General features: G+C 38.1%; 1 protein-coding gene across 5 annotated transcripts in view; it reads left to right on the forward strand.

Moving 5' to 3' along the window:
- Positions 1 to 27,977, forward strand: part of Pex5l (peroxisomal biogenesis factor 5 like) — a 166,932-nt gene that overhangs the window by 45,852 nt on the left and 93,103 nt on the right. For 2 of the 5 annotated variants that reach the window (XM_027942162.2, XM_027942166.2), the window contains exon 3: positions 25,944 to 26,048. The exons of the other annotated variants lie outside the window; for them this stretch is intronic. In XM_027942162.2, the coding sequence (XP_027797963.1) occupies positions 25,944 to 26,048 (105 nt within the window). The remainder of the gene's footprint in view (positions 1 to 25,943; positions 26,049 to 27,977) is intronic. 5 annotated transcript variants of the gene reach the window in all.

Genomic DNA, 27,977 nt, shown 5'->3' on the forward strand with positions numbered 1-27,977 from the left:
CTCTCTACTATGCCGGCGCAGGGGGAGGGGGCGGCTCAGCCTCTCAGCAGGCGACTGCTCCTCTTCTGCCGGTGGGTCGCAGGCCCGCCTACCTTGCAGGAGTGATTGGAAGCTCTGTCCCGCCCTGGGCCACTGGGCCTTTTCTGTCGGTGGTCACCCTTCCCCTACCTGGCAGGCGAGGGGGGTGGGGGGCGGCTCTGCCCCTCAGCAGGCCGCTGGGCCTGCTCTGTCTTTGGTCCCAGTTCCCTCTACTATGCTGGCGCAGGGGGAGGGGGCGGCTCAGCCTCTCAGCAGGCGGCTGCTCCTCTTCTGCCGGTGGGTCGCAGGCCCGCCTACCTTGCAGGAGTGATTGGAAGCTCTGTCCCGCCCTGGGCCACTGGGCCTTTTCTGTCGGTGGTCACCCTTCCCCTACCTGGCAGGCGAGGGGGGTGGGGGGCGGCTCTGCCCCTCAGCAGGCTGCTGGGCCTGCTCTGTGTTTGGTCCCAGTTCTCTCTACTATGCCGGCGCAGGGGGAGGGGGCGGCTCAACCTCTCAGCAGGCGACTGCTCCTCTTCTGCCGGTGGGTCGCAGGCCCGCCTACCTTGCAGGAGTGATTGGAAGCTCTGTCCCGCCCTGGGCCACTGGGCCTTTTCTGTCGGTGGTCACCCTTCCCCTACCTGGCAGGCGAGGGGGGTGGGGGGCGGCTCTGCCCCTCAGCAGGCCGCTGGGCCTGCTCTGTCTTTGGTCCCAGTTCCCTCTACTATGCTGGCGCAGGGGGAGGGGGCGGCTCAGCCTCTCAGCAGGCGGCTGCTCCTCTTCTGCCAGTGGGTCGCAGGCCCGCCTACCTTGCAGGAGTGATTGGAAGCTCTGTCCCGCCCTGGGCCACTGGGCCTTTTCTGTCGGTGGTCACCCTTCCCCTACCTGGCAGGCGAGGGGGGTGGGGGGCTGCTCTGCCCCTCAGCAGGCTGCTGGGCCTGCTCTGTGTTTGGTCCCAGTTCTCTCTACTATGCCGGCGCAGGGGGAGGGGGCGGCTCAGCCTCTCAGCAGGCGACTGCTCCTCTTCTGCCGGTGGGTCGCAGGCCCGCCTACCTTGCAGGAGTGATTGGAAGCTCTGTCCCGCCCTGGGCCACTGGGCCTTTTCTGTCGGTGGTCACCCTTCCCCTACCTGGCAGGCGAGGGGGGTGGGGGGCGGCTCTGCCCCTCAGCAGGCCGCTGGGCCTGCTCTGTCTTTGTTCCCAGTTCCCTCTACTATCGGGCTTAGCCATTTTAAAAGACCACTCTACACAATGTTCAAAGCTGGGGATTGGAAGGAGTCCCTGTGCCACTGTCCCTGTGCCACTTCCCCACCCTCAGCATTTTCAGATGGCCCTCCTCTCTCCTGGAATAGTGAGCATTGGAAAAACCAGGGGACCAAAAGGGAGCGGGGAGAGTGCTCCCAGTGGGTCACAGGCTGAAACCTTCTAGAATGGCTATTCTGAATTATAGGTGTAATTGAATTCAGCAAATATTATTGAGCTGCTCTCTATAATAAAGTAGGCTCTGGAGACACAAAAACATATAAACCCATTCAAAGGCTTACAGTCCAGTTTCCTGTAAGTGCATATAGCTTGGTTTTACTCAACCATTACTGATGTTAAAGAAATTTTTGCCTAAAACTTCTCTCATTCCCTTAAAACTGTCAACTCATATGCTAGCTTCATGAGCATTTTCTGCAATTTGCACTTATTTCTCAAAAGAGGAAGACTAAAATCTTTAACTTGGTTCACAAGGTCGAACCTAGAGCTACACAAACTATCTACACCAAAGGGTCAGTTTTGTTTTGTGTTGTTTTGTTTTTAATATCCAATTTCTTGCAGATAGATGATTTTATAAATATAATAAAAATTACTCAAATAAGTGAAAAACCAAAAAAAATCACAAATTGCAAAAGTAAACATTTTTTATTATTAGGTTTGACAAACAAAATTACTTTGTGAGATTGCTATAAAAATGTTCCTATCTTTGCCTCATCATAGAAGGGTAATAAACAGTTCACAGTCCATTTCTATGAGCTGAAACCATTTCCAAAACTATGCAAAAAGTTCGCACCATTAAACATTTTATTTCATAATCCATTTGTTCATTCCACAGCTATTTGTTGTACACCTTCCACATGCCAGGAAATACTGTATTGTGTGCATAGGAGAGCATGAGAAAGTCTAGGATCTGCTGGAAGGTGTCTCATTCTAGCAGAAAAGACAGCAAACACTTAGAAAAATACCCATCATCAATGATGAGTCCTCTGAACAAAATAAGTACAACACAAAGGGATAGAGAATTTCTGATATGATCAGGAGGACACCTCTAAGGCAATGCTACCTGGGTTATTATGAAAGTCTGGTGAAAGTTTTCAGAAAGGGCCACTGCAAAGCCTCAAGTAAGGAATCAGTCTTGTTATGTTCCAGCAGCAGCAGCAAAGTGAGTGGGGGCCAGTAAATGAGCTGGAGGAGGGAAAGGAATATAGGAGCTGGTCACTGGGGCAGGGCACTGGCATGATCTGATTTGCCTTCTCAAAAAAACACTCGGGTTGTTAAGGGGAATAGTGTGGGGTCAGGTGGAAAGTACATCAGTGAGAGTACTAGCCAAGCAATCCAGGTGGAGGAGGAGCATAGGATGGGCTATCAGTTGGGGTGATGGATTCAGGATGTGCTCAATCTGCTGATGGCTTGGATGTTGGAGGTGAGGGAAAGAGAGGGCTCTGGATAATTGCTAGGTGTTCAATGTGAGCCATTGAGTGAACACTAGTGCCAAAAATAGAGAGGGTGAAAGACTCTGGAAAAGCTTTAGAAGGTGGTGATTGGTTTCGAATCAAGAGTAAAACCAGGTGTGGAGTAGATGCACAGGGTAGGCCACAGACAGAAGACAATTTTTAATAAGGACCATCAGAAACTTCACGACACCAATATTCTCTTCAATAATTTTCTCTGTTTATATGTTGTGTTATAATTTATCTGTGAGTTAAAGAAAATTTAGCCAGTATATTAGGTAGAATAACCAAGAGTGAAATCTTAGCATACTCATAGAGTACTTATATAGCTCCTTTTTTGTCTAAAATCAAGATAATGTTTCTAAATTTAGAAATAATAAATCTGCTCCTTGAAAATTGTGTAGCACCATTTAGAGCTTATTTATTACAGCAATGATTATAAACATCAAAAAAATAGAAAAAAAAATCTAAATCATCATCCACAAAATATTAGATAAATAAATTAAGGTCCACAGCCTTACAACTGAAAATTATGCAGATCTAAGAATAATGAAGACATTCTTTATGAATTGATAGAAGAAAATCTTTAAGATATATTAAGCAGTTAAAGTAAAGTACAGAGTAACTGTCATGGTATATTGCTTGTTGTCACTGAGAGGGTAAGAAAATAAAATCATGTATAATGTTTGATGGTAAAAGCATAAAGACCCTCTGGAAGGACACATGAAAGACTAATCAGTCATTACTACTGGTTGGGATGTGATGGATGGGTGACCCAGGAGGTGGGACTAAGTGTGTGAGGAATACTTTCCTTTTTAACAAAAATTTTTCAAACAATGTCAATGCAACACCGATTCCAGAAAATTAATAAAAAGAAATATAACATTAGGCAGAACACAAAGAATGATCAGAATTTTTAATGAAAGCACACTATGCTGCCAATGAAAACATTTTTAAAGGAGGCCCTTCTGGCCTCTGAGCACCCTCCTGGGGAGGGGACCACAAGTTTCTAATGTGGGATTGCCCTCCTGCTGGACTTTCCCATCCTTAGCTCTCAGATTCTGCATACAGCCCTCCAACTAGGGGAAGAGAGACTGCTGGAACATCTATGTCCTAAGAAGAAAGTGATAAATAAGTCATCTTATTATATCTGCTTGATTGCTTTCTTATTGCTTTGCCAAGTTCAGTGCTTCACGGCCCTTTTCCTTTCATTTATTTATTCAACAACTATCGATTGAATATCCGTTACGTGCGACATGCTACACTATCTTCTAAAATATGAAGATTAATCTAATTTTCGGTTGATCCACTTAATGTGTTTAAAGTTCAAAGGAGGCAAAGAAACACAATCCTCTTTGCAGGTAGGCATATTTCTATGATCCTAAGCGATTAAGTCACTGGCCTGAAATAACACAGGGTTTAATAAGGACAGCACACACATTGCTACAGACCAAGTCCACACATTTCCATTGCTTCTCTAGGTCATGATAAGGATCAAATTGCACCTTGGAGAAGATTAGACAGCTTCTTCCCTTCCTACATTAATGCGGTCTACTGTGGTTAAGAATAACAAGTGCAGTGTTTCAGCTTTACCCTCAGATTGGAAAACATTCACTAACTCATTTCTTCATTCCAAAACATCCATCCTACCCCGGGACTTATGCAGTGATCATAGCATCTGAGAGAAGTATGACTCGGATTTGGACTGTGTCTCAAGAAGGTGACGTCTATGTGGGGAGTGAAGGTGAGCTCATAAATATCATGCTACAAGGTAGAAATGATCAAGTGCCTTAGGGAGGCTCAGATGCAGAGTTCCAAAGAGACAAGTATCAGCCGCACTGGCAAGGCAACAAGGAAGACCTCATCTCAGAGGTCACCAATATGGCTTGGGTCAGACTCACACCAGAAAAAAATGAAGCTGTTGAGAACCTCCACATCTGGCAGCTGCTTCTGGGACCTGTGCTGCAGTGTAGCATACAAAGGATGTCTCATGATTATGGATCTTAATTTTGAGTATTTGTTAGATCTTTGAAATACATTGTTCTGGTGCCTAAGTAGGTTTGGATATCTCCTGCCTACTTCATTTTATCTGATTAGAAATGAACACAGCTTCACTTCATCCTGTTAGTAAACAAAGTCCATATTTCCCATTAGTTCAGTCACATAGATGGAAAACAGCTAGAGTGCCATTAAAAATATAGCAGACACTTTCTAAGCACTTACTGTGCCTGCTTTACAAACATTGCCTCATTTAATCCTGGCATCAAACATATGAATTAGACAGCACTGTGCCCACTGTACACTCAGGTACACAGGAGTCATTCCTATACAGCTACTAGGAGACAGAGCTGGGAGCTGAATCCAGATCTGATTCCAAACCTAGAATCATAAGCACTGTGAGGGCAGTTTTCAGAATCACCTGGAAGGTTTGTTGAGCCAGAGCTCAGTAGCTCCACCCCTAGAATTTCTGATTCAAGGCTTTTGTGAAGGGATGGGGGGTGGGGGGCTGCTCACTCAGGCATTGCATCTTGAGCACCCCTGCACTCGGTACACATCCATACATGGTGGTTCTCCCAGTGTTCTTTGGAGCAACCTGAACCCAGTTTCACTGGGTAAATGCATATGCCGCCCCTTTATGAGAATAATCAAGAATTCACATGAAGTCTTTAATAGACTCACGGAGTGTTTAAGGCAAATAACCAATATATTAAATTTCCCAATTAAATGATTTATTTTCTATGAAATGAATGTTGAATTCTTTTTCATTAAGGTCAAGGCTGATCTTCCTCCATGAATTATGAAGATTTTTTAGATCCATTGAATTGCATTCTGATCACCAGCTTATTATAGTTTCAATGAATATTTTGTCCTTCAGAGAGACATAGGATATGAGAACTAATTCAAGGCAGGGAAACTCTCAAACCTTCAAGGTAGCAATGGGCAATCAAGAGAAGGAATATTTTTCTAGTACATCTGAATCAAGGAGGTATTTATCTTATGTGCTACAGTTGTCTCTTCTCCTAGCACCATGTGCTTCTCCTTCATGCATTTGCCATGCTTGAAAATATTTGTGTAGTATCTCCTGTGTCCCCTCCACATCCTAAGTTCCATGAGGATCACATCTGTCTGTCATTTAGTCCCCAGCCTGGTACAGTGCCTGACAATATTTGCTCTCTGGCTGACTTACCACTCTATAATCTGCAATCATACAGGCAACAAATCATAATCACAGCAGTTACAAAGCGGTTCAGCTAGCTTCAGAGAGAACTTTTTACAGGATATACACTGGGGGGTGTGGAGGAGGGAGAATGGTGTGGACGCTCCATAAAGCAGAAGCAACATAATTTTGCTCCCCATTCCCCGCCTTTTTCCTGAACCATTTCTCTGAGACATCTTCTTCCTGTTAAATGATTTCTGGGCTTGTGTATAAAGAAAACAGGCATCACTTGAAGGGAACTAGAATTTAATGAGGCAAAAATAAAAACATCCGATGAATCCAATCCAGCTGTGTGGATATTTCTTGCCAAAGGTGTAGGAGTTGGAGTAGTAGGGGCTGCGCATGAATGTACATGAAAATGGATGTCTAGAGGCCCAGATGGGTTGCGGCTATCTCAAGGAGATCCAGTGACTATGTTCCCATTGCCATGCTCCAGATGTCACCGTATCCCTCCCTTCCCTTGCACACCCAGGGGGATGCTGACTGAGTCATCACTCTGATCCTGGGATCACAGATGACTCTCCATTCTCATTGCTATTGTGATGATAATTTGGGGGTCACAAATTACTGAAAAATAGTCATAAAGATGGAAGGGGTAGATAATAAAAACTTCAGATGAACTCCATGCGGATCACAAACAGAATGCATTAGCAGTTTCTTTCAAAGGCGAATTGTCAGCATCAGAAAGATGAGTATTGTTTGTGCAGACTGATACCTTAAGGAAAAGCCTCCATTCTGTGAGTTCCTTAAGCCCCTATTTGATTGACATGTGGATGCCTGTTGTATTTTGCTCTAGTGAGATGCTTCCGGCCAGTGTGGAAAGACACAGTAAGAAAAAGCCTAGTAGAATTCATTCACTGCCATGCCTCCATTAAAGGCCGTTTTTAGAACCTTGTTATATTACCCAGTACTCTCTCTTAGGGTAGAATTCCATGAGGGGAGCAGATTTCTTTCTAGAAGAGCTACACATGTCCTGAGCAATTGGTTTGTTTCCTGTCTTAAGGAAATTAAAGATTATCTAATTAGGAGTCAGTGTTCCCAGCTACTACTAAAGAGATTGATAGAACTTATGATATTCACTTGCGATGATTTATGATTCACTTTTGATTACTTTGACTACTCTGCTACCACTGTCTTCTCCCTTCATTATATACCCATGTATATTGTCTTTATTTTATTAGTTTTGAGAGCCATTTATATAGCAAGATGCAAATATGTTCATTGAAAAACATTTTCTAAGCTTCTACTAAGAGCCAGGAAATTCTAGGTGAGCAAGACACCGTGCTGAACAAAAATGATGTGCTTTCCATACTCGTGGAGCTTAAGTTTGTGAGGGCATGAAAAGCTTATTAAGGCATGTCTAGAGAATAGTATTTATTCTCCTGATGGCCTTGGGCAAATGGTTTAACCTCTCTGAGCCTATCTCCTTTTTATTAAACTCGGGAAGAATAATACCTTCATTTTGTAAGATTTTCATGAGGATTAAATTAGGTCAACCACGTCATTGAGCTGTCACACAAAGGTTCCCTGTTAATGCTCAGCTCTTTCCTCACTTAAAACCATGTTTTTTTGAAACACTTTGGATTCAAACTCTGCATCAGAGAAAGGGATGATTCAGATCCTCTGTTAAAGCTAAGGGAAGGATGCTTAAACACAAATTTTGTTTTATAAAAGGCCCAACCTGGCTAAATCAAAATGAGATTGAGAGAGGAAGGAGGGGGCCCTCAGGAGAGCCCCTCTGGAAAGGAAAGGACTAAGGAAGAAGCCATCTGAAAGAATCAGGTTCTGACTGGGAGGCGGTGAGGGCAGCCATCCTGGAGATCCCTCCAGATCTCAGCCTTGAGGGTTCCTCTCCCCTGCCTGCCTCCAGACTGACTGTAGTCACAGAGTGAGCTCTAACGTGTATCAGGTGCTGTGACAAACACCTTACATGTATTCCAATAGGACCTCGGTCACAAACACTCTTTGGGGTATATACTCATATCACAACTATTTTTTAGATGAAGTGAGACACAGAGAGATGAAGCAGGAAGAACTAGGAAGTGCCTGAGCTGGGTTGAGAGCCCAGAGTTTGTATTTTTTTTTTTTTTTTTTTTTTTGGCGGGGGCAGGGTAATCAGGGATTGAAGTCAGGTGCACTTGACCACCGAGCCACATCCCCAGCCCAATTTTGTATTTTATTTAGAGACAGGGTCTCACGGAGTTGCTTAGCACCTCGCTTGGCTTTGAACTTGTGATCCTCCTGCCTCAGCCTCCTGAGCTGCTGGGATTACAGGGATGCACCACTGCACCCAGCAAGAGTTTGTACTTTTAACCCCTTTGTCTCATTCCCTCTCTTCAGTGCTGTGGTCAGCAGCCAAGTCTGTCTGACGCTGAGCCCACACTCTTGGTCATGCCCTTTTCTCCTCCTGGGTTCCACTTAGTGGTACTTCAGAATTTGCACTGCAGTCTGTTTCCTGCGTGGAGAAAAGCACATGAATTCCAAGCAACCTCTCTGAATAAACTTCTACTGCCACACAGGACACACTGGGCTGGTAGAGTGAGAGCCAGGATTAGGGCACAAGCACATTGGACCCCAAGCTCTGCTCTCTTCTACTCAGCACTGGATATATTTATGCTGAAAACCCTGGAGCCATCATGGCACAGAGGCTTTTTTAAGTGTCCCTGAAGTGTTTCATTAGTAAAACTCCCTTTCTACCTCCCCCTGAATCAAGAAGCAAAGAGCCCAAGTTCAAGTCCAAGCACTCTCACTTAGAAGTTCTGATTCAGGTAAAATTGTTTTGTTTTGTTTTGTTTTGTTTTTGAGCTTTTCCATTCTCATCTGTTGAAATGGGAATAATGACATCTACTCCACAGCTTTATACTGCAAGAGCTCAGGGCAGGGAGTGAACACTGTGGACAGTTGAGAAACATTAGTCTCCTTTTCTTTCTGCTCTGCTTATTTCTTCATCTGTCCTTTCTCTTGGGCAAGATAAAAGCCATCACCATTTTAAATGGCATAAGCCCTCTGCCACCATTGGTGGGTGGCTGCCAGCGTACATGAGACACATCCACAGGCAGTGGACAGTGAGGGGAGTCTGTGGAATGAAAGCAGCATTTGGAATTTGCTTCAGAGTCCTCCATTCCCCACTGAACACTGTATTTCAAGGATAAGTGAGGATTTGGAAGTGCATTCCGCAGACACGGGAACTTGATATCATTCTATGCTCTAGTGGCTTCTCCTCTCTACATTCTGGATTCTTTTTGTGTATAACAGTCACCATTAAAAAGAAAAAGACAAAGTCTATGAAATACTAAGACATCCTGCCCAATTCTTCATGTGGGAGATCGAGTAGAATCCCTAAAGCACTTGGGCAAAGTGGCTTCTGACACTTCCTTTAATGACACCACAGTGAAGAACAGTGGTGGGACATGATTATGGGTTTGACACTGAAGTTGAAGTTCTCTCCACCACTACGGCAAGCTGCCTCTTTCTACGTGACGGATAAGAATGCATGAAACAAATAGAAACAGTTTTTAGGCTGTGAAAACATTTCCCAGGCAGGATTGTCAGGAACTGGGTCTTCGTTTTGGCAGATAATTATGGGACCCTTTATAGGCACCCTTGATTCACACTTGATGCAACTCAGACTGCTTCTGTGTCCAAGTTCACAGGGTGTTTGGCACATGTTTCCTCTTGAGTAATTTGCAAATAGGATGGGCTGCCACTGGATGAGCAGGGCTAGGACCCATGGGCGGGACACCTATGCATCATGTTTCTGTGATGAAGGGAAAGGTAAGCTTGGCAGAAACTTCTCCTTATCTTTCATATAAAAAAAACTGCAAAAAAAAAAAACCACAAATAGTTAAGTGTCAGAAGTGCTTGCTTTTCTTATCTCTTCTGAGATAACATTTGACAAAATGTCCATTAGAGAGAAGAACAAGGACTGCCCCTTCCAAATTCCCTGCTCCCTGCTCACCTGTTTCAGTTTCTTCATCTATAAAATGGTCATGATAAAAGTATACACCTGGGCTGGTGTTTTGGCACATGCCTGTAACCCCAGGGGCTCAGGGGGTTGAGGCAGGATAATCACTAGTTCAAAGCCAGCCTCAGAAACTTAGCAAGGCCCTGAGCAACTCAGTGAGACCCTGTCTCTAAATAAAACACACAAAAAAAAGGCTGGAGATGTGGCTCAGTGGTTAAGTACCCCTGAGTTCAATCCCTGATACTGAAAAAAAAAAAAAAAAAGAAAGAAAGAAAAGTACACACCTGGAAGAGTTGTTGAGATATCTAGGTAATATTGGAATACATGCAAAGCATTTGTCACAGTACCTGATATATTTTAGATACTAAATAACTGATTACAGTCATCCTTCTTTTCTGTGGTTCCACATTAGTTGATTCAATCAAACTCAAATTGAAAATATTCAAGAAAAAACAATCTCATCTGTACTGAACATTTATAGTCTTTGCTTTCTTGTAATTATTCCCTAAACAGTTCAAAAACTTTTTTACAAAGCAGTTGCGTCATATTAGCTATTATAAGTAATCTAGAGATGATTTAAAGCATACGGAAGGATGCACATAGGCTATATGCAAATACTATGTCATTTTACCTAGGGGACTTGAGCATCCATGGATTTGGGTATCCAAGGGGTTCCTGAAACAAATCTCCCATGGGTACTACAAATAGCATTACTACTATTGTTAGGCACCTGTCCATCTCCCATGGATACTACAAATAGCATTACTATTATTGTTAGGTGCCTGTCTTCAGGCAATCCTGTCTCTGGGTTTCAAATACTTCTATAAAATGAGGATGTGATCATCACCATTCTAAAGATGTGTCTGTGAGACTGACTGAGAGTTGTCAATGTGCTTAATACCATTTCAGCCATCAATTTCATGACTGCCACTCCAATGGACATCTCTTTTCTTTGGACCATGACGCTTTTCAAAAAAGCTCACAATTCTGAGCCATTTCCTTAAAAGTAGAAATTCTTATTTTCATTTGTTAAACGTCAAATAAAGAAATGTCTGGTTCTTGGGAGCTCCGAACTGGAGAGCACATCCAATACGCAGCCACCTGCTCCAGCGCTGACTTCATCCACACCGCCTCTCGCCTCCTTTGTTCTCATGCAGCTCAGGAAATTGTTTAACTCAGAAGATCAGGAAGTGCTCCCAATCCTCCTCTGGGAAGAACACATAATTACTATATTTTCACATAAAACATTATTGCAATTTTCAACTTTTTCTACTAACCTTCAAAAAGTGACTTCTCTGCCCATATCACATCACTAAGCTAATTTGTGTTGGTGTCAATATCACTAAACACGAATGCACTAGTCCTTCTTTAAGGCATTTTTTAAATGAAAGTTATAGTTTCTTCTCTTCTGTTTCATTTAACCTCTATGCCAGCCTGATCTCCCTGAATCTTAGGATCAGGATAAGATCAACTGAAGACACTCCTGAGCTGTGAAATTCAACACCTCCCACCCCACTACACAAGATTTTTGTGAATTCTCTGGTTCTGAGCACCTGCTTCTACTTTACAGGTTGTTTGTGAACTTTTTAAATTCATTCAACAAACAGTTAAGTACCAAAATACCTCCTCTGTGCCAGGCACTATTTTCTGGACTGTTCATGAACAACACTCAGCAAAACACACAACATTACTCCTCTGTCTTTTCTTCTTCCTCCACATCTTGTCAAGTTAAACTTGGAACTTGGCTCCGTCCCTCAAATACAAGCAAAAGACTTCATCTATAGAAGATATTTGTGTCTGCAGCAGATATCACTGGAAATTTGGGAGAATAATTGGGGAAAGGAGAAGGGATGGGGGAAGAGGATTAAGTTGGCACTAAAAAAAGAGTTTTAATTTTGAAGAAGTGTTTTTAGCCAATCTTCATTCTCGCCTTTTCCACATTGCTGAATTCTCCTTCTTCCATGTTGCTATTATATTTTAATCCAAATGGAATTTCCACCACCCTCACAAGGGCTTTGCAGAAAATATGAAAATGGCCTATGACTGTGCCATACCCTCTTAACCACCTTTTCCTCAGTTACTGAAATGAAACCAAAAAGTTTGAAGTTATCACTGGAAAGGACTCCATGTGCATCTTATCCTGAAGCCATTGCCATCCCTAGCCTCTGCTCAGATGTTGGTGGAAGAATTTGGGAAGGAGATGGTTTTATCCACTGTAACCTAGATTTGGAAGAAACCTAAAGAAGTCTTAGGCAGACATAACCATGTATCATCTGCCAACCTCTCCATGCCTTCTTTCATTCAATAATCCTTCATTTTATCACCTATACCCCAGAAGACCTTGTGTGTGTGGCAACACTAAATAGAATGAGACCTAACGTCTAACTCCAAGAAGATTGCAGTTCAGACTTCAATAAAGAAAAGGTGGCTATTGAGCTGAATCTGGAAGAATTAGCAGAATTCACCATGTAGGAAGGAGAGGGAATTCCAAATGAAATTTTTTTCCTACAGAAAACAAAACCAGGGTAATTTGATCTATGCAGCCTTAATCCACATGGTGAGTGGTGCCTAAACCTGGCAAGGGGGAGCCATGGGATAGGGAAGAAATGAAACAGGATCCTGCAGATCTCAGAACATTCCCTGTCATGATGTGACTCCAAAAGAAAATCATAAACCTTTATAGGATTTAAACTGAAAACAAATAAACAAGTAAAATTTTACCATAATAATTAAAAGAGACGTAACTAGACAATAAATTCTATTAATAGAGAAATCCAAATTAAGTTCCTCAAAAAACTGTCACTTGGCTTATTTACTCTGCCATAGTTTTATTTTATTGTTAACTGAAACCACAGTGATATTAAAATATCCAAATTCAAGAAATATACTACTCTATTTCTAATTAATCTTCTCTGATAAAATAATGATTTCTTTTTAAATGAAGAAAAAGTGCAAACTTTGTTTTTACTTTTGAAAGAAAAGGTCAAATCCTAAACCTATTGAACAAATTATGTTTTAAAATCTTGGGAAAGTCATGCAGAAAAAAATATATATCCAAAACTTTCTAATCTTGATGACTTTACTAACAGAGTAGGTTGAGCTTTTTACTAAAATGGAAAATCTCTTAAAATAATTTGCAATGAGAACTTTAAAGACATTTATTATAAAAGAAGACCATAAAGTGAATATAACTTTTTTATACTGTTGAATTAAAGACACATAAGTTATGCCTAAAGCAACTGTCTGGCCTAAGAGAAAAAACAGGAAGTAAGCTTTTAAAATATCTGACCCTTCTAGAACTTTGATGGTAACATTTGGGGGAAAGCAGCCTTTGGGTGTATTTAGAAAGGAAGTCGTTGACTTTAGGTCTAGTAAAATACCATAAAGCTTCAAATAATAAGAAGATTCAAAAGCACTGGAGAATTCTAATTAATTGAAAACTTTCATTATCTTAAGACCAACTAAAGGGTGGAAAAACACTCCTTTTCTAGTGATAAATATTCCTATATATGTTAATATGTCCTTCTTCTCCCTTACAAAGTGCAATATTCTAAGCCTAATATTTTCTTTGAAGAATGAGGACATCAGGGCATTTGCTGGGTGCATCTGTTCTTGCTCTATAGTTCTTCCAGAGGTGGTTGTCAGAGATGGGGTTAAATGACTACAAATAACATGTCAATGTGAGAACAACAAAGATTTTTAAAGTTAAAGGAAATATATATAATCTATCTAAAATTTTAAGTTTTCTAATTAAATATCAGTATCATGTAGTTGCTTTTATCTGGAGAACTAAAAGTCCATGATGCATTATTTAGCAGGTTGAACTGAGTTCAATTCAAATTTCTTTTAAATGTTAATTCTTTTGATATATATCTGAGAGTTAGAAAGAAGAAAATGTAGAAACTAGCAGGGAATCCACTTACAGCATATTGGAAAAACTACATAAGCAACTTAAAACTGATTAGATTTCTCTTCTGCCTATTTGTAGTAGCTTGGGACACAAAGTATGAGCATATATCCAGTACAGGAGACATAGGCAATCATGCTTAATGACCAGCATAGTGGAAATTATCCAATATATCCATGAATAAAATGGTCCACCAAACTCTCCTAATTCTTCAGAATTGGAAACAAGATATGAATGTAATGCTTATTTATAATTTACCAGTCAAAACAGTGAACTAATTAGTAGAAATATGTATTTTGAGGACTGCTAGAAATGTTTCAAGAATCTTAATGTCTTCTACATTAAATTGTTTCTTAGACTTTGAAAGTAGAAAGTCACCTTTTATATTGTGATTATATAACTTTGATTGGGTAGATTTCCTAATATGGCTGTCTATTTGTCAATCCTAGAGCACATAAAACAGTCTGTGAATTCATTAGCAATCTTATGGTACCTTGGAGTTTTGCAACTGCAGCTATAATGGGCCAGTTCAAGACTTGCCTTGGAGTCTATTGTTAGGGGAAATCCATTAACTTTTTCATTTCATCTAGTGTAGTATTATCAGATTATTATTTCAAAATAATAAATAGTTCTTTCAGATACTATGGACTCCCAAATGCATATGGAAAATAATTTACTCGGCTAATAGAATTTTGCTGATTTATAGCATTATTAGACCATACTGAACGCTCACCTTTACATATATTATCTATTTGAGCCTCACAAAACCCCTGTGAAGTAAGCAAGGCCATTATTAGCATCAGCTTAGAGAAGACCAAGTTCTCTTTCCAAGGTCACACAAGAAAGGAAAGCATTTGTTCTCACTTTTAAGTCCACTTCCTGTGCTCTGTCCATATAGATCACCTAAGCTCAGTAACAACATGCATGTAAAACCACGATACCATACAAAGCTGGGTTAGAGCAACCCTCAGCAACTTAAAGAGTTCACAGATCGGCAAATGGACTAATACATAAGAAAAGGCAAAAATGTTCTTTCCTTTCTGGTTTGTCAGTTGAAGTACAGCCTCTAATAAAGCAGCTGTAGAATACAGATAGTGGGACTTGGGTCTATGCACAATCCAAACACTGGGTCTGGAGTCATCTGCCTCCTAGCCCAGCCATCCTGGATATCACCAAGTATGATAGGGGAGAGAACTGAGAAGTGTCTTCTTTGGTTTTTAATAAGTACTTAAGTAGTAGTTCCAATAGCAAATTTCATACATGTATTGATATTTATAACAAGTGTCCTACATTTAAAACTAATCAGGACTGCGATTATAGCCAGAAAGTTTAATAGAAAAGTAAAATGAGCTGGTACATCATGTGTATAACCAACAGAGTGAGAGTTACAGATTTAAGGGGAAGTTGGTTTTATTTAAAACATTCAGGCCCCCCAGGGGTTCTAATTCATTTAAAGTTCTCTGTGAATATCATCCTAAGCTGTTGTCTACATACGTAGGTCAGAACAGGCCAGCCTGTATCTGATAGCCAGAGACAAGCTACAAGCCTCCTCCAAAATAGGCTACAGTGAAATTAGCAAGAGCTTTTTGAAAAATATTAAAAACTACCTGTGATTTTTTTCCAAGTGTTCCATTTTTAACTGCTCTATTTTTTGTACACATTATGTATTTTAACTCATGTTTATATTAACTAACTAAACTCTTTAAAATGTATATAATTTAAGAAACTTTTAGTTGGAAGCAAGTAATTTCTTTGGAGCTTTAGAAATCAAAGGAAACTTGATTTTCCACAAGAAAATTCTTTTTCAAGAAGTTCCAAACTGTAACTCAAGGTCACGTGGCTCAAACCTCAGTTCAGTTTAAGAAAGCAGAGCCCCTGTTGGCAATGACTGACTGACCACTCCAGACACAGTCTTCATTCTTCAATCTTTTGGGCAACTATCCCTGACATTGTCATTGTCCATTACAGGTGGCCAAGGGTTCAAAGGTTCTAGTTTTTAGTATCTATGATGTTATTTTGATCACACTAAAAAAAAATGAAAAGGAATTTGCTGAGAAGGCTTCAAATACCCCTCTGAGTAAATCATCTTTAGACTTTTGTAACTGCTTGACTGAGGTACAAAAGATAGACCACTTTGGAATCATTCATAGGTAGTAGTTCTGTGACCATATTTGTTGGCTGGGGCTTCCATATAACAGTCGAATAGATTGATTGACTTAAACAATAAAAATTTATTTTCTCCTGGTTCTGGAAAAAAGAAGTTTGAGATCAAGGTGTTGGCAGGGTTGGTTTCTTATGAGGTTTCTCTCTCTGGCTTATAGATGGCCAGTTTCTCCCTGTATCTTCACAGGGTCTTCTCTCTGTGCACGTCTGTCCTAACGTGCTTTTTAAAGAATACCTGTCAGATTGGATTGAGACCCACAAGGCCTCCTTTTAACTTAATGACCTCTTTTCCAACCCCATTTCTAAATAAGAGTCACATTCTGATGTACTAGAATGAAGGTTTGCAGCTTAAGAATTTTAGTGGACACAGCTTAACACCTAAGAGTCACTAATCCTAGAACATTAGAGAAATGTTTTTTGATTATCTACTGGTGGCTAGACTGAGCATCATCTTTTTGCTTCTGATCTTTGATTTCAATGCTTTCTTAGTCCTTTTAAGTCATCCCAGCCCTAGGCTTTGCTTATTGATTACAGATACTCAGATTTCCATCTTAATTTGCTCATGGATTAGACCTTTTATCCATGCTGTGATGATTCGGTGTCTCTATTGCTGTAATTCAAGTCTCTTTTCACGTTTATTTTTCAATTTCCTTTATTTGTCCCTCTATAGTCCCTGAGCCTTCCAAATTCAGGTCCATTCAGTGTTTTCTGTACTAGCCAAAAACTGGAACCACCCCAATGTCCATCAAAAGTTAAATGGATATATTGTGGTATATTCAGATGATGGAATACCATACAACAATGAGAACAGAACTATCACTACTTACTCCATGGATGAATACAGACATAACATGGCACCATTTTAAGTCAACAGAGTTCATGATCTTGGCAGTCACAGTTCATAGTCAATTAATATGTATTGGGTACTCACTATGTGCCAGGCATTGTAGAAAATGTTTTCATATATACTATGTCATTTTAATTCTCACAAATTTGGGAAGTAGACAGTATTTCAGTCCCATTTGCAGAAGGTAAAATGGAGGCTTAGGATAATTTACAAAATGCAGAACTGGGATTGAAACTCCTGTCGTGACTCCAGTCCTAGGGTGAGAGCCAACAGGCCACATGAACATTTTTCTTTCTCCTGGAAGATACACTGGATGCATTAGTTGATAATCACCTTGACCACATCTGGCTACACTGTGGCTCACAGCACCAAGGTTTCTCTGTCCTTTTCTTATCTATTCACAAGATGAAAGAGAATATGCATCCGCTTTCAAGGAACACAGAGGCATTCAGAGGAAACAACCCACACATTGCCAATGACCCCCAGAGGAATATCAGGACAAGCTGAGTCCAATCCATAATTTTAGTATAGGAATATCCAAAGCCTCAGTTTTTCTCTTGGAAAGCTGTTTCAGAGACATCAACCAGATGGAGTACCTTACCTGCAGAGTTTCTTGGCTAGTATCTTATGAATTTGGCCTGATTTCTATAATATGCATTTCCTAAGTTATATCAACAAAACTGGGGCATTTGGGGACTGGGGAACAAGCAGATAAAAGCATTTGCACCTGCCAGAAAATTAGGAAAGCCACAAAGAAGACTACTGAACCATCAGTCTCCAAGGCCACAATTCTGGCTCATACATTAGTAATAGAATTCGCCTGAAATATTCATAGAGGGGGTGAACTCCAGTTCAACAGTGAATGGCCCTCTTCTAGAATGAAATCAGATACAGTGTAACTCCACCTTATGACATCTGGATAAACCTGTCTCAGATTCAATAATTTGGTAAGGGTATATTTAACACATGATGGTTCAACTGTTTCTAAAAAGGAGGGAATTCAATGTCTTTGCCCCGAGATAATGACCTTCAACATTTAAAGGCCTCCAATGTGGTAGGAGGATAAAATTCTTTCTTGTGATTTGTTCTTTGATTTAGTATGTATATTTTATTTACTAAAGGCAAGAAATTGGGAGAATAAATTGAATCATCAATAAGTAAAACAGTTTCAGGGGTAAACTACATTAATTCAAGGGAAGTTTTTCATCATCTTGACTATTTTTTTTAACCTATATAGATTCTTATTCATTATATTTGCTTTAAAATATTTTCTAATTTTAGAAAACATAGAAACTAAAAAATTATAAAAATTAAGGAACCAACTTTTTATATGTGTTGGAGGACCACATATGTGTGGGAGGACCCCGGTTTCCTCATAAGATCTAGTAGCCTACACCTGCATGGCTACCTGTATACACTAGAAACCAGGTCTCAAGGTCTCTTCCCTGACTCCCTACCCAAGAGGTCACACACATCTCACCTCCTGCTATGCCCCAAATACTATTGAACCAGCATAGTTTCAGCAACTACCTATGCAGGTGATAAGTGATCCTCATACTTCACGTCCTCTCAAGTGCCATGACATCCATTTATCTGTGCTTGTTCTGGAGGAGGAGGGGATTTTTTTGAAAAGAAAAAGAAAGTAATCTTAAGGACTTTGTATTTTCAGTCATTTTCCTTTTTTCTTAAAATTGACCTTTAAAGTAAATGGGCTTTAGGATTTGTTGTTGATGTTGTTGTTGTTGTTCATTTGTTTGTTTGCAAATTGTCTATTTGACAAGGAATTGAAAATAATAACAACAACCCTTTAACTTGAATTACATTTGGGGGATACATATTTCAGATAGTCATTAAAGGCCTCCCAAAATATAACAAATTTGAGATTTGACTCACAAAAAAATATATTTCATTGTACTTTTACTGCTTAATTATCCAGTATGTATTCTTTATAATATCCTCAATATAAGGCCAATGTCAAAAGCAGAAAAATGTTTAAGTCAGTCCATGCTAAGCAGAAAGAGTTGCTTGCAGGTATACATCAAGGAGCTCACCCTTAAGATAAAATAACTCACAAGTAATTCAGAGCCACATTAATCAGAGGAAACCTAGAAGTAAAACTTCATTGATTCAGAGCTGGTCATAGGCGGAGGAGGACTGAGTACTCTTGCCTTGACCATCTGTGATGAGAATCAGGGTAAATAATCTTGGGACAACAGTGTGACTGAAGTGGACCAGAATGTTTAAACTTCTCCAAAGAACAAACAAATGGTGAATTATTTATAGACAAATGGATCTTGTTAATTAAAAAAAAAAGTCTTATCTGTCCTTTCAAGCAAATTTTAAGCACCTTTACCTGACAACACTGTATTAATTTTAATGAATTTCCATTTATATGCTTGAAACTATTTCAATTCCTTAACCATCTAATTAAAACTTTTTATCTCATTCAGAGTCACCTTCCGTCAAAGTTGGCCATATTATGTGATTTCAGAATCTTGAATAATTTGAGAAAGATACCCAGTATACGTATATTTGTTGCATACCTGAGCACCTGTTATGTGCCTGTGGAGACCTATACCAAATAATGCAATATCATTCATAAGTAAAAAACAAAATATTTGCTCTCACAAGACAGTGTCATTGGTGAGACATAGATGAAAACATTTTACATAAAAAAACAGATTATAATAAGCCCCCAGGGAGGAGCTTAAGCTACATGCATAGCTAGGGACTTTGGGATACTGGACAGTTCTGCTCCTCAAGTGACCAACTATGCCATCAGGGAAAAAAATGGCAAGAAGTGCTTTGGAACCAATTGGTGACTCTGGCCATTGAACACACACACACATATACACATAAATATGTATATGTATTTATGTATATATACATTTATATAGATAGATAGATTTTTTTTAAATAAAGGAAGAGAGAAGTGCTTCTGGATAGTCAATCAAGAGAGAATGAGATGCTGACACCTGTTTTCTGTTTTCTGGAGGCGTTTATGTTCTGAGAGTAATGATACTACAGGGGCTTTCTGCCTTGGCCCTAAATGCTCTGATTTTTTTTTTTTTATATATAGAGGAATGGCCCATGAAGGGAAAAATTCACAGAGCCCATGAAAGTCAGACTTTCACCCAGCACCAAGAATTCAGGCCAAGGAAAGTAAATCTGCACAGGTGGCCTTGAAATTCCAGTGGTTTTTATGGGTGAAGGCTTATTATCAAACACCGTAGAAATTGTTATCCGTCTATTTCTGCCGTCTGCTCTCCACCCCACCCATCTATAGTCCTTCCAGAAGGGCAAAACAAAAAAAGTGCCAATTAACACATAACACAAACCAAAGGCACAGAAGTTGTATAATAGAAGGTAATTAGAGTCACTCCTCATTGATCTCAGAAGACTTCCCAGAGAAGTTTATGGCTTGAAGAAGTATACACCAGGGTCACTTGGGTCTGAAAAATACAAAGCTGGATGGAGGGGATAAAGACACAGTAAGGGAGAAATAGATGGTGAATGGGGAGCCCACCTCTTAAATTCTTCTTAAATTTATTTGCCATTATTGCAAATAAATAGTCACCAATTTATTTGCTGTGACTTGACTATTCTTATTAGGGAATAGGAAATCACATTATTTCCAGCCACAGATCACTGAACCCATGGGGAATTCATTATGACTTGTGAAATTCACATTTGAATCTCTGATTAAAAGAATAGAATTCTGTCCATGCTTCCCAGTTATTTACAACTAGATGGCACTTCCTTCAAGATGTTTAGAAAGAAGAACCAATAGGCCCAGATGTAGTTCTATTTCTACCACTTTAAAAATGAACAAAACACTCTGTCCGGGTTGGGGGTGAGTTAAGAAAGAGCCAGCATGTGCTGAACCCTACTCTACGTTGGAGAAAATCTACAGGAGCACACCCAACTGGGAAAGGACACCAAATGGTAGGCAGAGGCCACTGGAAAACATTACCTGACCTTTTCCATGTTAAAGAGAGCTTGACACTTATCATGACATTCACCTTCCCAAGTGAAATGATGTTAGCCTGTCTCTGCACATGAGCACGAGAAAAGCCATTAGAACTGCTAGTCTTTTCATGGCCAGTTTCATGCAGGTGCTTAAGTTCAGGGTGCTGATTTGTGAGACCTATAATTTTTAGCATATGTGAAACTGAATATTTCACTTCAAAGTGTTTCTAAAATTATGTAGATATATTTTTTATTCATTTACATGTATTATATGTATATGAAGAAATATATGCAATAGATTTATACTTATAAGCTTGAAGGTAATATGTCTATCCTTAAAACATTCATCCTAAAAATACTATTTGATTTCCAACATTGTAAAAATAAAATATAAAATTTTGGAAAAATGCATGAAAAAATCAGAGATACTATTTTTATTTTTCCTATTTCTATTTTTACTCAATTTTTGGCAACAATATGTTCTTGTTTTTGATTATTATAATCAGAACAAAAAAAAGACTATTTTTAAAATCCACATACTAGTTTTAGGTAAGCAAACTTATTTAATATTATAGTCATTTAAAAAAAATTTAAAAAACTAATAAAAAATTTTAAAAAAGAATTTATAGCAAGGTTTTTTAAAAAAATATTATAGTCATTTACTTTCTCCCTATCTTAATATGTTTTTCATTTCTTTTACTTAATATCTCCAATAAATAGAGTCTAGATTGTTGTTGATAAATAATATACATAATTTTTAAATTACAAACTCCATGGTAGTGATAATAGAATTGGCAACTAGGAAATTGATTACAAATGAACTGTAACTGTGGAATTGCATTCTTTAAGTATTTCACGCACCCAAAATAGAACTCAAACAATCTTGGTAAAGATGGCATAATGGCATTTAGTTCCTGTTTAGCAAGAATTAGATGAAGCTAGAGCTTATTAAGCCTGTTAAGGTCCATAAAATAAAAAGTCTGAATACATGAAATGCTTAGATTCATTTTCTATGAAGAGAAAATGAAACAGAAGCATTTTGTTAGGAATGTGATCCTGAGTAAAATCGTGGATGGTTGATTCTTCCAGAATAGAGGAGGAAAACACATCTCAATATTGATCATCATCTGAGGATGCTGGAGCTATAACTCATTGGTAGAGCACTCACCTAGTGTTCTGGGGGGCCCTGAGTTCAAATCCCCATCATCATAAAAAAATATTTTTTTCTTATAGCCATAGCCAGTGTAAGTGATTATACTGAGAAATGAGTGCCACCTGTACTTCAATATCAAAAACAATAATATTCATGAGAGTCAGTGGAGAACATGAGGGAGAGCGCTCCAGCCTCCTTCAATCAGATGAACAAATAGCACCCATGTGGTAGAGAAGGAAGCAGGCAGGCCTAGGAGGCCAGTCTGGAATCTCCTCCTGCCTCCATCACAGATTTTTGGGGGGAGCCTTAGCCAAACCACACAAGCATTGAGCTTCAATGTCCTCAGCTATCTGTGGAAGGATACTATCTACCCTCAGAATTACCACGAGATCAAACAAGTGAAATTACGTCAGACGTCTAACAGAATGCCCAGCACATGGTAGCATCTCAAAATAGTTTAATTCCCTTCTCTGTGAGACAGGACTGCAGCCAACACCAGTTCATCTAAAGACATCTGGTGGCTCCACAGCCTGGTATGCAGCCTGAACAGATCCTATGACATCCAATATGTTGTAATCTGTATCTTCTGTTGCACATTAACAAAAAGAAAACTAGTGGGTCAAAATTTGGATTTTTTAATAAATAATATCACTTGCTATATTCCCTTTCGTTGCATTCATTTTTGCCTGTTTTTATAATAGGAAAAAAAACAAGACTATTCTTAATAGTTATTCATTAGAAAGGCTATCATTTTATGATTCATTGGTGAAGAAACAAATGCTAAGAGAAACAGATAAATAGCAAAAAATTTTCAACAGCTAAGCATCATGAAAAACAAGTCTCCCCTTATGCTAATATTGTTTTCTAAACAGTCAAAAATATCTCAAGAAATTCAACACAAAAGTGGAAAGACGTGATTTTCACAGGCTATTAGAAAAGAAGTAGGCTGAAATAATCACTAGAGGATGTCACCAAGTGGTAAACAACTTCTGAAGTTTCACGATTCTTTTCTGTTCTTTCCAAGAATGATCTAGAGGCATACAATCCTATATAAGTATATAAGCCCCTTATATGGATTGGGTGTGTTTCCAGTGTATAATAGATCAATATTGAACCTTTCATACAGCTTTATTTAGAAAATTGGGTTTGAAGACTGAATAATTATGTATATATACTTCTTTTAATGTTTTAAGCCACTGACTTCAAAAAAGAAAAAAAAAATGGTATGGTCATATTAGAAAAAAAATGACAGACTCAGTCCTGCAGAGTTGCTGATAAGCAAATTATACTAGTTTCATGAATTGCTGAATCAATTATCAGCCACATTCTGAATTCTAGAAGTATTATCCCACAAGATAAATGGAGAAATCAAAAATAACCACAACTTGATGTTACAATAGCAGGTGGAGATGGTGCTAGGATGCAGGAGAGATCTTCTTGATATGTGAGTGTCTTCCCTTGGGTTGGCAGTGCCTTAGACACTGTATCTGGAGCCATGGAGATGTCATTGTGGCGGACCTTCCCTTTCTGATCTCAAGGCTGTATCACACTAGTGAGGCTCGTGGGATAGTATCTCAAAAGCCAAAAGGCTGTACAGAAAAAGTTGCTAGCAGGCACTAACATGGGTGTCCTGACTCTTTTCAGGTAGTAGGTGTAACCTTGAAGAAAAAGTGGCACTGTCTTCAAAAAAGTGACCTGACCCTGGCTTTGGTGGGTTTTTTCTGCAAGAATAAAAAGCACCGCATGTGTTTATTATACATCCTTTCTAGCTGACCACTGCTTTGTTCTAGAGTTCAGCATGAAAGGACTAATTTTTGTTTTGTTTTTGTTTTTGTTTTTGTTTTAGTGAAATGGCATGTCCGTTGCTAATTTTAGCTATTATAGTTGCATATGTAAAAAAAGTATCTCTATATAGTGTATGGATTGGTAGCATTTCAAATAAATGGTGTATTGAAAAATTGAAATTTTTTGAGATGCTTATCAATTGACATTTTTTTCTTAGCCCAAGAAAAGAGTCTGAATTATAATTTCTTAGAATTATATCTTATAATATTAGATTTGTTCTTTTAAGTATAGTAGGAATTTAAATATAAATATAAGCATGCCACTTTTTTATTGCTATATTATGAGAACTTCTTGGAGCATGGAAAGACTTCCTCACATGTGATTTTGCTTTTTTGAAAAAAAACTGAAAAAAATATTTGTTATAAACCACATTTAGTGTGTAAAATGAGTGTAGCTTATAAAGGTATACTAATCTTATAGGTTATAATGTTTTAACCAGATAATTTTTATATTTGAAAAAAAATGTTTTAACATTCATAGTACCATAATAAATCTTTTCCCAGAATTGTTTACACCTCTATTTTAGAAAGTTCACATTGCCTCATTAAAGAAGAAACCTACAATCAGTATGCACCTTAATTTGCTATACAATAAATCACTATGATTCTCTTTATTTTCCCGGAAATCAGATATTCTAAGGATTGTTAGCCATATAACATTTTCAGAACACATATGAAAATTGCTACTGATGTATCTGCTAAATAAAATCTCTAGCATTTGATATTCTATCTTATCATTCAGTAATGCTAAAGTCAAAATAAAGCAAAGAAACAAACTTATAGCATTGTAAACAAATGCATACATTTGAGGTCTATTAACTGCAAAAAAAGAGAAATTCTCTTTGTTCTCATAATAAAAGCTGCTCCCGGCTACAGTTTAGAAAGTTAGAAAGTCAATGCCTGAAAAAAGGGATACTGCTGTGCTCCCCAGAATGTACCTTCCTTCCAAGTACTTAAAGCCCTTGGGAAGCTCAAGATAATTATGTCATTCTACTCTTTTTCATTGCATAGAAACTAACCAGGTTTATCAGGCTCTGGAGTTAATATTGACCCCTGTTCTTAATTCTCTTTCCAGATGACACATCACCATCTGTTTGTTTTTATTTCTTTGCCTATGGTATCTCTGTATGTTACATTTGTATTTTTTAAGTAGATTTACAATACAGCTGTACCTATGTGTTCTTAAATGAGTTTCTCTAGTAAGGCTTTGCCCAGTGTGACCTGAGAAAATGCAAGTTTTTTTGTTTTCAAAATATTTAAAAATTATTTAATTTTTACATAGTATGAGATGTTTCTAATGGGGTCAAGAAGGTGTTCTGTTTTGTTTCCATTATGTCACATTTACTCTCAAAAATTTCATAATCTGGTAAATTCAAGACAGCAAGAGCCAGCATACCCTACCACATACATGAGATAAGTAGAAAATAATAGACAGATACAGGTAGATGTAGATAGATTAGTGCTTTAATCATCTATTCCTTCTGAATTTATAGGGTTCTCCAAATGAAAGATATTTCTAAAATTCCTCCACCTCAAAAACATTGAAAATTGCAAAAAGAAAAAAATATATATTTTTTTCACCAAGTTCATACTATTTCCACCAAACAAGATGGGTGAATTTATGGTATGTCAAGTCACTGAAAGTTTTAGAGATTTTTGTCTACTCTTTTTATGCCCAATTCACTAAAAAAAAAAACAGACTCCAAAGACCAATTAGCAAAATTCCTCTGTGAGAATCAGATCCTCATCCTAATTCCTATCCCAAATTCCTATCACTCAAAATATTCAAGGGTCATAGAGTAATAATTTTAAATGAACATAATAGGCAAGCCATAGTGTTTTAAAATTGATATTATAAAAATACCTCATATCATGTTAATTGCCTTTCATATATTATACATATAAAATACTATGTTAAAATTAAATATAATATGCCAGTTGTAAAGGTGAAAAAGTAGCTAACTAAAAGTTCACAAACCATCTTTTTTCAGATTTTGTGTGTTTTCTCCTCAGCCAAAAGCTTCAAGATGCACTGGCAGCAGCCTATCTCTTCAATTTATGTTGGATTGCTCTTTAAACATTAGAATATCTTGTAATAAATAATAAGTTAAAGATTTCTCCTGACACAAGTCATTGTTGATTTCACTGTTGTAGGGAAAAGGCTCTAGGGCGGCAGATAAGGCTGTTGCCATGGTGATGAAGGAGATACCGAGGGAGGAGTCTGCTGAAGAAAAGCCCCTCCTTACTATGACATCACAGGTGGGCAGACCCTTAGGGCTCCTGTAGGAAGCTGACATATGTCAATATATCAGACAATGTGATCACTAACTAGAGAAAAGAAAAAAAAAATTAACTCTTGAACCAATTTTTTAAAAGGACAGTTTCAATGAAACAACTGTACAATATAAATGAAAATCAAAATTGCTTTAAAAATTTAGTTATTTATTCATGGATATTAATTTTCATTACTCAACTTTAGTTTTAAAAATGGATATGCAAGTAAAACATGTTGCTTCTTTAAAAGGAGTCTTGTGAATCACTTTGGGAAAGAAATAATTAAGATAACAGTACATTTGAACAACCAAAAAAAAAATCAAATTCCTTTGAATAAATACAGTTATATTGTATACATATGTCAGTTTACCAGTAGAATACCTAAATTTTTCTTAAATGTTAAATATATTTATGTTGTGACTATGCATACTACATATTTGTCTATACATATTTATGTGGATACCTAATTTACAGGAATGAGCCGAAAGTCCCTGAGTCCCCATGCAGAAAATGGCATTTGTGACCCTTCTTATACTTAGTGATCTTGACAACAAAAAATACCTTCTCTATTATAAGCACATGAGGGCCATTTTCAGCATTTATTATAACAAGTATAGAAAAAAAGTTTGCATTTGTATGCAAAAACACACTGAGACAGTGAATCCTGTATGTGCTCAGGGACTTTTGAAACACCCTGTAAAATCTACATAAATATGTATAATATACTCATCACCACTCTGTGGAACTACCAGTTTTAAATTCTTAAATGAAAAATATTTTTACTTGCATTTATCTTATAATTTAGATTAGATTGTTATTTTAAACATTTCATTTTTTCCATAATGCAATAGTAAATGCAGTGATTCAGTTCCGATTATATGCACATGCCTAGAATTAGAAAAATGTCCATTTACAGTCCGCATGAAAGGCATTTATATCAAAAGCTAAATTATAGCAACTTATTTTTAGAATATCAGCAGATCTTATCTCCAGCTGCTGCCAACATGTGTGGTTTTATTTTATTCTAAGTACTATGTTGTAAGTAACAAAAATTATAACATAGAACATTGAAATTGAATAATTTTTAAAGTTATTAAAGATCCCCAGGACTTTGGGATAAATTTTAGATTCTCAGGGATTATTTTAATTCACAAAGAAGAGATTCTTCTTCCCAGTGACACATAATAGTAATTGAAATGAAATTTGCTTCATATTTGCTTCAAGTTCTCCATTCTTAATTTATATAGTAGAGCATATACAGTTTTACACTGATCTCCCACCTATAAGAAACAGACCTCTGTGAATCCCATATCCAAAATATTCAGTCCATAGTTTCTCAGGTGAGTAATTGGGGAGTGAGAATTATCTGGAGGTTTTAGTGAATAGCAGAGCCATGCACATCTAGGTACCAATGTTGGTACAACAAGGCTACCACATGTCATCTCAGGACATCACAATTTAAGACAGGCTCCCATCCTCAAACTATTTTGCTATGTATTTTCAAGAAATCATTTCCAAATATTTAAAATTGCTATTATAATCTAGGCTTGAATTTAAAATTTAATGTAAAATAATATCTTGGATTTTTAACTTAGAAAAGAAATCATGATTCTTACCATCCTGTCATAATCAGAATATTTGTGTGTACCAAGTTCCTTCTTTAATCCCTGTCTAATGTTGCATTAACTGTTTCTAAGATACTAGTTACAGTTTTTCTGCATGAAGATTACATAATGCTTTCTTGGATGCATCATATTCTTGTTGCATACTGGCCAGCTTATGAATCAGCAAATGGAGAATTCTGATTCATAAAATTTAATGCACCTGTTGTGTTGATGATTTTATGAAATTAATTCAGTGACAGCTGTGATACAATTATTTCTCAGTCAAATGCAGTTTTATTAGTTGATATAC

This window comes from Marmota flaviventris, chromosome 8 (assembly GCF_047511675.1).
Source record: "Marmota flaviventris isolate mMarFla1 chromosome 8, mMarFla1.hap1, whole genome shotgun sequence".
In the NCBI taxonomy this organism is placed as follows: Eukaryota; Metazoa; Chordata; class Mammalia; order Rodentia; family Sciuridae; genus Marmota; species Marmota flaviventris.